At 41.5% G+C, this 13188-nt stretch overlaps 1 protein-coding gene across 1 annotated transcript in view; it reads right to left on the reverse strand.

Moving 5' to 3' along the window:
• Nucleotides 1-13188, reverse strand: part of wrnip1 (WRN helicase interacting protein 1) — a 62319-nt gene that overhangs the window by 32167 nt on the left and 16964 nt on the right. Inside the window, exons 2-3 of the mRNA XM_068055293.1 lie at nucleotides 8156-8350; nucleotides 7586-7821 (exon numbers count right to left, since the gene is read on the reverse strand). Coding sequence (XP_067911394.1) covers nucleotides 7586-7821; nucleotides 8156-8350 — 431 coding nt within the window. The remainder of the gene's footprint in view (nucleotides 1-7585; nucleotides 7822-8155; nucleotides 8351-13188) is intronic.

The raw sequence follows: 13188 nt of genomic DNA on the forward strand, positions 1-13188 counted from the left end.
CAGAGAATTGGAATTCAGAAAGCTGTTTGCTCCTGAACTGAGAACATCTCTCTCCTGTCTGCTCCCATCTCTCTCTCACGGAACTGAAGACCCATTGAAGACACATGAACCCAAAGAGAGAAAGATCTCCTACATGAACAAGGTTTAAGAAGAATACAGGGCCCCAACGAAAAGTAAGAGCTGTCGACAATCAAACACTCAACGGCAAGCTGGAAACACAGAAACAGTAACAAGAAACCCCCTTTAGAGACTGCCTCAAACCTCTCCACTCTATTTTTCTTCTGCTCTTTTCTGTCCCTTTTTGCATGTATACATCGCATGTGCATGCTAGCGTGGACGCACTGTATATTCGTAGGCGGTAACTGAATTAGAGTTTAATTAAGTTTAATAAATTTCACTTTTCTTCTTTAACTTAAAAAAACCTGGTGTGCTCATTTCTTTGCCTTATAATTGGAAAGTGGTGAACAAGGATTCACCAACGGGGAGCTCAAAACACTGTTTAAAAATTAAACCCTGTTATAATAAGACCAGGTGAAGACAGTAAAAGACCCCTGGACACCTTTCATGCCTGGTCGTCACAACATGCAAAACATACATTCAGGGACATGGCCACTGCCAAGAAAATGCTTAGTCCAACATACTTAACGGCAAAATGACAAACAACAGAGACAGGTACTATTAATAGTAGAGACATTTAAGGCTGTAACCTAATCGTGGGGTTCAGAGAACAGTTATAAAAACTACACTTATCCTTGCTGTTTATGTTGTAACCTGAACCCCAAGATTAGGTAAATCCTCTAAACATACCACAGTGACTGTTCTATATTCATCCTCCAGATTTGTATTTAAAAATAAGTCACATCAGTAAAATCCATTTCTGTATCTAGCATTTTATGTTCTCTTTCAAATAATGCACTAATTGAAACAATTAAACTTTTAACATTGCCAATGTAAAATATCAATAAAATAACTTATTAACATGTGTTCCTGTCAATATTATTGCCTCAGACATATTGTTAATATACATTATTGGCAGAAACTTCATGTAAACTCATTGAACTCATGACAGCAGCAAGGAACAGAATTTCTTAGAACAAAGCAAGTTTTTGTTTTCTGAATTATATGAGCATTTGCTTAAATGCACAATTGCCGTAATGGAAAGTTTCTGTTTGTAACAAAGGCACTTTGAATATTTAGAAGATACAGTAAAATGATCACTGGTTATAGGTAATGCATGATGTGGCAAAGACCAGCCTCTCAGAAAATTAGATCACTCTCCCAACCTTTTCCTAGAATCATAAAATGGTTACTGCACAGAAGACAGCCACGAGGCCCATTGTGTTCATACTGGCTCCCTGCAAGAGTGACTCAGCTAGTTCCACACCCTGAACCTTTCCCCGTAGTCCTGCAAATTCTCTCTCTTCGGATAACTATTCATTTCCCTTTTGAAAGCTGCAGTTGAATTTGCCTCCTCCACACTCGGGCAGTATGTTCCAAATCCTAACCACACATTGTGTAAAAGAGTTTTTCATGTCGCCTTTGTTTTTTTTATGTCAATTACTTAAATTGGGTATCCTCTGGTTCTTGACCCTTCCGCCAATAGGTTCCATTGCTCCCTATTTACTCTGTCCAGACCCATGATTTTGAGCACCTCTATCAAATCTCCTCTCAACCTCTCTTCTCTAAGGAAGTGGCCCCAGCTTCTCCAATCTATCCATGTAAATGAAGTCCCTCATCCCCAGAACCATTCTTGTAAGTCATTTCTGCATCCTCTCCAATGCATTCACATCCTGCCCAAGGTGTGGTACCCAGAACTGGACACAATACACCAGCTGAGGCCAAACCAGTGTTTTATAAAGGCTCACAATAACCTCCTTACTTTTGTAGTCTATACCTCTATGAATAAAATCCAGGATCCCATATGCCTATTAACCACTTTTCCAACCTGCTCTGCCACCTTCAACGATATGTATACCTATATTCCCTACGTCCCTTTGTTCCTACACCTTTAGAATTGTAACCTTTAGTTTAAATTGCCTCTCCTCATTCTTTCCACCAAAATGCATCACTTCACACTTTCCTGCATTAAATTTCTTCCGCCACGTGTCCGCCCATTCCACCAGCCAGTCTACGTCCTCTTGAAGTCTGTCCCTTCTATTCAATGGGCTTTAACTTTGCTGACAAGCCTGTTATGTGGCACTTTCTTAAACGCCTTTTGGAAGTCCATGTATACATCAACCCTCTCTGTTACCTCATCAATAAACTCAATCAAGTTAAACAAACATGATTTTCCTTTAATAAATCCATGCTGGTTTTTGCAACTTATTTCACACTTGTCCAAGTGACTGTTAATTTTGTCCCAGGTTATCATTTCTATAAGCTTTCCCAGGTTAAACTGACTGGCCTGTATTTGCTGGGCTTATCCTTGCATCCTTTTTTAAAAAAACAAGGGTTTAACATTTGCCATGTGCAGTCCTCTGGCACCATCGTTCTATCTAAAGAGGATTGGATGATTATGGCCAGTGCCTCTGCAATTTCCACACTTGTTTCCCTCAGTATCCTCGGATGCATCCTGTCAGTCCTGGTGACTCATCAACGTTAAAGTATAGCCAGCCTTTCTAAACCTCCTCTTTATCAATTGTTAGTCCATCCTGTGTCTCAACTACCTCCTCCTTCACTATGATTTTGACAGCATCTTCTTCCTTAGTAAAGGCAGATTCACAGTACCTCAGCCATGACCTCTGACTCCCTAAATTGACCCCAGCCCTCCTTTTACTATTAATATGCCTATAGGAGACTTTTGGTTTCCCTTTTATTTTAGCTGCCAGTCTTTTCTCATACTCTCTCTTTGTTTCCCATTTCTTTTCTCACTTCCCCTCTGAACCTTCTATATTCGGTCTGGTTCTCACTTGTGTTATCAACATGACATCGGTCATATGCACCTTTTTTCTATTTCATCTTACTCTTTCTTTCATCATCCATGGAGCTCTGGCTTTGTTGTCCTACCTTTCCCCTCTGTGGGAAATGTACCTCAATTTTAGATAGGTACAGAATCCCATACCCAAAACTGTATGGGTTTTTACATCATACGCTGTTTATGGTAATCCAACAACACAGGATGATAAATAGGGTTTGAAAGCAGATTTGTAGATTTCACTGCACAGCAAACTTCCATCAACCACACCATCAGGAAACAACATGAACCTAGTACATACAATGTGCCTCCTAGCAACTAGCAACAGAAAGATTTTGGCAGAGGCCGAGAAGCAGTGCATAAAATCTTCTTTGCAAAGAATCTGATCTCCAATTCCTAGCATATTTGAATTCCTGTGACAATCCCAGCACATACGCTTTTAAATCCAGAAGCATCCCTCTGAAATAGATACCAGGTTTGTAAACATGAAACGATACAGAAATGATAGCTTCATACGTATCAAGTTGTCAAGTCTCCCTTTTAACCTTAGATTTATTACTTTTGCTCCTTATTAACTTTTAATGAATATTATTCACTGTACTACAGGATGTTGTAAGATAACGTACATCAGATTTATTACTATTGGGTCTTTATACAAGTTCATATTTATTCCATGCTCCATTAAAGCTTTCATTATCAAAAAAAGTTACTTCAATTGGAAATCCCAGAGTAATTTTCATGCATAAGGTGACAAAGTTGCAAATGGCTAAAGTTTCTTAGTGAGAAGTTATTGGCCCAGATTTTGCTGGTACAAGGTACTTTGTGGCATGCCCTGTGGTTAGAATTGTTTGTCCACATTTCGGTTTTAACATTTTTTGCCTATAAAGTTGCTGGAAGGGTGAATTGATAATGGTGCAGTGAGGGCGACTGGACCTTGGTGAACAATGGGACTAATATTATTATCTCATTGACCAATGAGAGTAAAGGCTGAGAAAAATAAAACGAAGGAATGAGATGGACAGTGAATTATAGTGGGTGAATTCAATGTCTAATCAGGAACAGGAAGAGGAACATTGAGGATACCCTCCTTCGTGTTGTGTGGCACTACCACCGTGCTAAATGGGATAGATTGCGAATAGATCTAGCAATGCAAAACTGGGCATCCATGAGGCACTGTGGGCCATCAGCAGCAGCAGAATTGTACTCAACCACAATCTGTAACCTCATGGCCCAGCATATCCCCCACTCTACCATTACCATCAAGCCAGGAGACCAACCCTGGTTCAATGAAGAGTGCAGGAGGGCATGCCAGGAGCAACACCAGGCATACCTCAAAATGAGGTGTCAACCTGGTGAAGCTACAACACAGGACTATCCATGGGCAAAACTGCGTAAGCAGCATGCGAGAGACAGAGCTAAGCGATCCAATAACCAACAGATCAGATCTAAGCTCTGCAGTCCTGCCACATCCAGCCCTGAATGGTGGTGGACAATTAAACAACTAATTGGAGGAGGTGGCTCCACAAATATCCCCATCCTCAAATGACGGGGGAGCCCAGCACTTCAGTGCGAAAGATAAGGCAGAAGCATTTGCAACAATCTTCAGCCAGAAGTGCCGGGTTGATGATCCATCTTGGCCTCCTCCTGAAGTCCCCAGCATCACAGATGCCAGACTTCAGCCAATTCAATTCACTCCACGTGATATCAAGAAATAACTGAAGGCACTGGATACTGCAAAGGCTAAGGGCCCGGACAATATTCCGGCAATAGCACTGAAAACCTGTGCTCCAGAACTTGCCGCATCCATAGTCAAGCTGTTCCAGTACAGCTACAACACTGGCATCGACCCTGCAATGTGGAAAATTGCCCAAGTATGTCCTGTACACAAAAAGCAGGACAAGTCCAACACAGCCAATTACCACCCCATCAGCCTACTCTCAATCATCAGTCAAGCGGCACTTGCTTAGCAATAACCTGCTCAGTGATGCTCAGTTTGGGTTCCGCCAGGGCCACTCAGCTCCTGACCTCATTACAGCCTTGGTTCAATCATGGACAAAAGAGCTGAACTCAAGAGGTGAGGTGAGAGTGACTGCCCTTGACATCAAGGCAGCATTTGACAGAGTATGGCATCCAGGAGCCCTAGCAAAACTGAGGTCAATGGGAATCTGGGGAAAACCCTCCGCTGGCTGGAGTCAAACCTAGCGCAAAGGAAGATGGTTGTTGGAGGTCAATCATCTGAGCTCCAGGACATCACTGCAGAAGTTTCTCAGGGTAGTGTCCCCAGGCCCAACCATCTTCAGCTGCTTCATCAATGAACTTCCTTCAATCATAAGGTCAGAAGTGGGGATGTTCGCTGATGATTGCACAATGTTCAGCACCATTCGTGACTCCTCAGATACTGAAGCAGTAAACTTGGACAATATCCAGGCTTGGGCTGATAAGTGGCAAGTAACATTTGCGCCACACAAGTGGCGGGCAATGACCATCTCCCCTTGACATTCAATGGCATTAACATCACTGAATCCCCCACTATCAACATCTTAGGGACTACCATTGACCAGAAACTGAACTGGAGTAGCCATATAAATATCGTCGCTATAAGAGCAGGTCAGAGGCTAGGAATCATGTGGCGAGTAACTCACCTCCTGACTCCCCAAAGCCTGTCCACCGTCTACAAGGCACAAGTCAGGAGTGTGATGGAATACTCTCCACTTGCCAGGATGGGTGCAGCTCCAACAACACTCAAGAAGCTCGACACCATCAAGGACAAAGCAGCCCGCTTGATTGGCACCCCATCTACAAACATTCACGCCCTCCACCACCGACGCACAGTGGTAGCAGTGTGTACCATCTACAAGATGCACTGCAGCAACGCACCAAGGCTCCTTCGACAGCACCTTCCAAAGCAGAGACCTCTACCAACTAGAAGGACAAGGGCAGCAAATATATGGGAACACCACCATCTGCAAGTTCCCCTCCAAGTCACACACCATCCTGATTTAGAACTATATCGCCATTTCTTCACTATCGTTCGGTCAAAATCCTGTAACTCCCTTTCCAACAACACTGTGGGTGTACCTACCTCACGTGGACCGCAGCGGTTCAAGAAGGCAGCTCACCACCACCTTCTCAAGGGCAATTAGGGATGGACAATAAATGCTGGCCTGGCCAGCGACACCTACATCCCCTGAATGAATAATAAAAAACACAGCACACAAAGAGGCCATTCGGCCCGACCAGACCATGCTGACATTTATGCTCCACTCAAGTGTCTTTCCATCTTTCCTCATCTAACTCTCATCAGCATAACCCTCTATTCCCTTCTCCCTCATATGTTTGTCTAGCCTTCCCTTAAATGCATCTATATTATGCGCGTCAACCACTCCCTGTGGTTGTGGGTTCCACATTCTCACCACTGTCTCAGTAAAGCAGTTTGTTCTGAATTCCCTATTTGATTTATTGGTGACTATTTTATATTGATGGCCTATAATTTTGTTCTTCCCCACAAGTGGAAGCACTCTCTATCTACTCTATTAAAACCTTTCATAATTTTAAAGACCTCTATTAGGTCACCCCTCCGCCTTCTCTTTTCAAAAAAAGAGAAAAAGACCGAAAGCAAAAAAAAATGTAAATATTTAAAATATGACATTTTCAAAATCTCCAACAATTCACAACAAGGAATGAGACTCCACACTTTTAATAGTTCATTTTCCAGGCATGACGCTAATTAGCTGTGATTAACAATTATCACGCCGTTAAAAGGACACTACTGCTGTTAACAACTGGACTTAACACACTGATGAACTTAATAGGCAATTAATTTGCAAATGCAGCAACTTCATAAAAATCAACAGGGTTAAGGGCGAGATCCGTTCTTGTGAAGCCAACAGTGGCGTGGTGCAAATCAGCCAGCAACGTGGAGATTTGCAAATCGCAGGGAATTTCTTCCTCAAATCAAGCTGCTGGCCGACCTGCATATTAATAACAGTGTGCATTTTTCAGCAAAGTCTGGCCCTCACCTCTATTTCAAAACTTTACCTATAACTTATCCTACTTTGACAACAATGGAAAGGAAATTTCTTAAGCGTTAAACAAGAGCAACACTAGTTAACAACTTACTAATTGCAGGAAAATGTCGTAAATGTCTGGTTACTCAGCATGCAATTTTGTTAACGACAAAGGAAAAGAAGTGAACATCCTCCCATCTGTACGTAAAAGAGGGAATTCATCCAGAAAGTGTTTCTTACAGAGTCGAAAAAGCGGGAGAAAATTCTCTGCTAATTTTTGTAAATTCTGTCATTGAACTAAATGTTTTTCCTGTATGGTGTATAATCTATAGTCAAATCTAGGTGATTCATGAAAAACAGTCTGTACTTGAGAGACTCCTAATGAACAATGCTCTTTGAAAGAGCATTATTGGCTTGGCTAGAAGCTGTAAATGAGGGATCTTTACCCCACAGGTGGAAATTTAAAAATCAAAACACCCTTAAGTCAGTCCTAAGGAAGAATATCATAATGGCTTCAGTAGAGTTCAGTGCTGTTTTTCCTCCTTGGAATTTCAGGTTTGCTCATATCCACTTATACAATAATTACAGAACTGTCCCCTACTGGCATTCTGCCAATAAATTCAGGACATTCTGTTTTTACAAGTTATGTTCCAAAGGGACTTACTCAGACTCTCTGCTGCCGTCCATAGAGCTGGCTTCTTTATCCTGTCCTAGTATACAGATCCCAAGGGAGCTTAAAGCACGTAACAGAATAGTTTCCATAGCCTCGACTGACAGCTTCTCAAGAACGATGACACGACAGCGACTCAGTAATGCTGAATTGATCTGAAAGGAAGGGTTCTCTGTTGTCGCACCAATCAGTGTGATTGTCCCACGCTCGACATGAGGCAGTAAATTGTTCTGAGGTTGGGAGGAAGAGAAAAGATAGTTGTTACCACACAAGAGACACAAAATGTAAGTTTAATTCTCCATGGTTTACAATTGTTTCATCCACAGCAAGTAGGAAAAAGCTTAAATAAAAGTGATTAGGAGAAAATATAAATTGAGTCATGCAAAAGACTTGGCATGCACTAAAATGTTTGAGTGAAGGATTCAATTTGTACTGATTTAAATGGAATGATTTTGATATCCTAAACAGATGATCAATATTTTTCTTCTACTTGCTGTATTTTAAAACAAATGTCTTAAAACATTTGTGTTCCCAAAGTTTCGGGTATCAAACAACTTTGTTTACCTGTTGTGTTTTATTGAAGTGGTGAATTTCATCAAAGAATACAATTGTTTTTCTTTTGAATAGCTTTCGTTCATTTTGAGCTTGTTTTATCACCTCGCGAATGATGTCTGTGGATGCACTTGTAGCAGAAAGACTGATAAATCTTGTACTGCTCTGCTTCTTACTGTTGTTGGCTAAAACATGGGCTAATGAAGTCTGGAAAAAAAAAGTTTCAATTTCACTAAAAGGCACACTGCTCAGGTACCTTTTTAAACATTAAATGCTAAGATTGCAGTCTTGAGGTTTGCTCAGATTTATTAGATACACATAATTAAAAGCAGTGCATAATTCTACAATCAATGGCCCGATATCAATTGGGGGTGGGAAGGTGCAATGCAGTAGCACGTTGAAAACCCGACAAGGCCAATTGCAACGACAGGATCTTATTTAAATAAAATGCTACAGTTTTCTGCCCAACAGATCGACAGCCAGGTTGATGGGTGGTAGCACAAAACAAGTGGCAAGAGACCACAATTGGCACGATGGGTCTTGCTGATCGTGGGAGAAAACTAGTTACGGGAAGACCCAGGTTTCCTTGCAAGGACTGGAGGAGCGCCCTGCCCCATAAAAAAACCAGGAAAGTGAATTTCAAACTGATCTTGGGCATCTACTGGTTTTGCCTGACAGGCGAGCCGACACAACCCTGTTCAGGTTTTAGGTTGAAACTACAGATCTTTTGAAACAGATCTACAGAAACATTTTGCATATTTAAAATTGGACCTCACTTCATTCCTGTTCACGTTCCACTTGCCTGCTCAAAAGAACAGCTGAATGAGGACACACCAGGAAGAAAGTGATACCAACAGTAATAAAGGACATCCATTATGTTAACTTTGTAAGAGCCAGCACAGAACCGGCCTCCTTCTGTGCTGTACCATTCAATGATTCTATGTTGCTGGTAATTAGCTTGGGAGCACACAATGGGAATTCTGTTAAATGGGTTGGCAGGCCCACAGGGTTTTAGCCCATTCATTTTAAAAAGGAATTCCAAATGAAGGGTCAGAATGATGTCAGAAAGCACTTCTTCCTACAAAGGGTAGTGCAAATCTGGAACTCTTCCCCCATAAAGCTGTTGAGAGTAGATTAATTGAAGGTTTCAAAACAGAGATTGCTCGATTTTTGTAATGCAAGGGTTATGGAACCAAGGCAGGTATCATAGAATCACGGGAGTGTACAGCATAGGAGACCATTCAGACCACCGAATCGGTGCTGGCTCTTTTGAACAGCAATCCAATTACTAGATAGGAGCAAAGATACAGATCAGCCATGATCTAACTGAATAGCGGGACAGACTCGAGGGGCTGAATGACCGCCTGCTGTTCCTGTGATGAATTACTGACTATCAAAGCACTGACCATAGCTCCAACCACGGGCTCCTAGCCACTGAAAAGCTTAACTAAATGAAAATCTCCATTTGGTCGGTGTGTTTCGACAGCGGCAAGTTAAAGGAAAAACATTATCCGAAGACTACCAACAGAACTAATGAGACACACGGGAGACTGTCTCTATCGTTCCCAGTGCAGTCACAGTGATTTACGTTCAAATCTGAACTAATGTAAATCAGCCAAATCCTCCCTTAGAACTACGAAGAGAAGGCATCATGAATGGATAAACCAAGCAGCCCTCGACATTATGGAGAAAAGGAGATTGGTCTCTATGGATGGCAATGTGGATGCACACTGCTGTCATGGCAGTGAAGGAGAATTCCTCATCATAGCCATCAGAGCAGGTTTTTTTAGAAAGCAAACAAAGCAAAGTAGCTATTGAAATCTAACTGCACCAAGAACAACTTTCACAACATTAAGCTTCTTTGTGAGCATCATGAATTAGCCACTGATCCAAAGATGGCAACAGTCAGCTATTATCGACCAGGTCAGAGAAAATGGTAAGATGGAAGAGCTGGTTTGAAATTCTCCTGAACTGTCCCCCACAATGAGGATCTCAGAAGCTCTGCAAGAAGCACTAAAGGAAGCCATACCAGATCCAGTGATCAACTATAATCTGTTGATCATCCTGGAAGTATAAGTTTCCATTAATAAACTCAGGAATGTTTGGCCTCCCATGGAAGATATGTTGAAATACTGAATGGAGGCATGCACTAAAGCCCTACATCAATCAATATACAATGCCTGGGAGCAAGCGGTCACAGAATTATATAGCATTTTACAGCCTATAAGCAGTCCATTTGGTCCAACAGGTCTATGCTCCACACAAGTCTCCTCTCATCTTACTTACTAACCCCATCAACATATACTTGTATTTCTTTTTCCCTCATGTACTTATCTAGCTTCCCCTTAAATGCATCTATGCTATTCACCTTAACCAGTCCACGTGGCAGCTAATTCTATATTCTCACCACTCTGGGTAAAGAGGTTTTTCCTGAGTTCCTAAGTGGATTTATTATGGACTATCTTAAATTTATGGCCTCAGTTTTGGGCTCCTCAATAATGGAATCATCCCTATAATTTTAAAGGCCTCTATCAAGTCAACTTTTTTCTTCTCCTGAAAAGAAAAATGAGTCCCAGCCTGTTCAGTTTTTCCAGGTAGCATTATTTAAAAGTACGTAGAATTTCTATGCATTCTTAGTAAGAAACAACTGTAGTTGAGTAGATTCATATTAGGTAGGTCCATTACTGACCAAAGTTTGAAGCTGACCATCAATCACAAACACAGAATACCAAAAACCACTTCAGGCAGCCTACATCAATTTCAAGGCAGCATTTGATGTGGTGGAGAGGAATTCAATTTTGTTACTTCTAAAGTGAATGGTGCTCGAGATAAATTAGTTCAACTCAATCAAAGGTATAACCAGTTGCGCACACGAGGAATAATAATAGCCTTCTGTGAAACTGGATCTGGAATACAATGAGGGGATATTAATGTTGATCTGATCTGCTACCAATGGTCTTGAATTTGGAATGCACTGTTGGTCACTTTGACTATGTGAATAACGTTGCCCTTCTTGTAGCACTGGTAGACAGATTACATCTGACACTAAGTATTCTCAAAGACGAGGCTGATCCATTAGGCGTTGAACTGAACTGGTAGAAAAGTGCAGCACTTCAGATTTGCAAATCCTCAAGTTTCCACTATGGTGAACAAAACCACAGAAAAAGTTGACAATTTGAATACCGTGCAAATTTGATACAGTACAGACACCCCTGAAGGAGAGATACATCAAAGAATAGAAATCCTGCAGCTGCAATTCGATCTCTCGACAAGACGACGTGGAAATCAAGAACACAAACAGCAACAAAGCTCAGACTGTCGTTATCCCTGTCTTAACAGAGCTGACACATGGATTCCTACTGTTTGTGACGAATCAAGATTGGATGCCTTTGACCAATGGCAGCTCTGATGCATACCTGGGAGTCTTCTGTTACAACTATATCAGGAACATGGAGATCAGAAGGTGTGCAGTACAACCTGCCAGGCCAGATGAGAACTTTTGAGGTGAAAAGAGAGTCCAGCAAGCATCCCAGTCAAGAACCATTTGGACCCATGAAATCAGGCAGGCCTTTTTTTTTAAAATAGCTTAAGCTTCAACAATGCAGCTCACTACAGGCGACACAGTAAAGGCTGGAAAGGTCATACACACACCACATGCTCTCATTAGTGAAGTAGGGGATCAGTAGCAGTAATTCCAAGATTTTGAGTGTTAAGAAAATGAGTTTGAGTAACAATGTGTGTGTGTCACGGGCCTTGATTGCAACATGTTGCAATTGTAGAGAGGAGAAAAAGCATGTAATACAGGGAGGAAAGCATACTGTAGCCTGACTGTTGTAGCATTGATGAAATACAGGTTGTGAAAAAGGCCACCCATCAGATGTCAAGCTGCTTCTTATATGCTGTCCAGGAGTGGAACAGAAATGGTAGAAGCACTCTCAAGATGTGGGAGCAATTTTCAAATCTTTGACAGATTTATGGTTTACAGTTAACATTTGTTGAGAAAAGAACTATGAGACAAAAAATTCTTCAATTAGTGATTAGGATAAGCTTAACTATCGCTCTTTATGACTCTACCATCCTCCTATTTTGCCAAGTTATTTTCACAATTACATTCAGCTCCACTCCACTCCCCACCCTATCTCCCTGGTTCGCCAAGAAATTGTGACCAGAAAAATGACTTCCTCATAGGCCTTTACCAATGGTACTCTGTCAATCATACATGGTGTATGGGAGCAGCTGAGCGACAGCTTTTTCCTCACCCCTCTGTGTCTCCCCCACAACAAGGTTGAGATCAGGAACCTATTAATGTGGGAGTTTACAGACAAACCTCGAACTCTTCACAGAAACATCTTTTAATTAGATTGACCAGGACAGCCAATTTGACAGTTTAGTTGCCTTTAATTTGGTCTATTTGGAATGTCAACCATTCACTGGACTCTGTTATGAGGGTGCTCCATTCTTAAAATGTTGAGGACATTTGTCCATTTAGAAAACAAGGGTCACTGGGAAGATGCTTGAGCTTTGTGTTCAAAAACAACCTTTACTGGATATCACATGTCTTAAGCTAAATAAACAACAGGAACCTTGGTGGCCAGGTTTTGACCTGTTGGTGTGTGGACTGTTTTGAAAGCAGTTGGGTTTGTAGCCTGCTGAAAGAAATCTCCAGCTCATCTTTCCTCCACCTAAAAGACCCTGGAAAATCTAGTGAGCGCTAAAGCCCCCAATGCCCCATTTCTCCCGAGAAGATCCTGGAAAGCCTGCCAGATTAACTCTCGATGCCGCCTGAAAAGAACTGCTCCAGAAAAGATCCCAGTGATCCATTTAAGAGTACTTGATGCCAGACTGTATGCCATTTGGGACACAATATATCTCATCCTTTTCTTCAAGGAGAAAGAAAGTATTTGGCCAAAGCATTCTTTTTTGTCTTTTTTTTTTGCAGAAGACTTCTGCAGAGAAAATTTCTTTTTTTTTCTTTAACCTGTGTGCATGCAGTGGGTATTTAAAAGGGAAGTTTCATATTTCAATCGGTGTGTTAATGCGTTGCA

This window comes from Heterodontus francisci, chromosome 2, assembly GCF_036365525.1.
Source record: "Heterodontus francisci isolate sHetFra1 chromosome 2, sHetFra1.hap1, whole genome shotgun sequence".
Taxonomy (NCBI): domain Eukaryota; kingdom Metazoa; phylum Chordata; class Chondrichthyes; order Heterodontiformes; family Heterodontidae; genus Heterodontus; species Heterodontus francisci.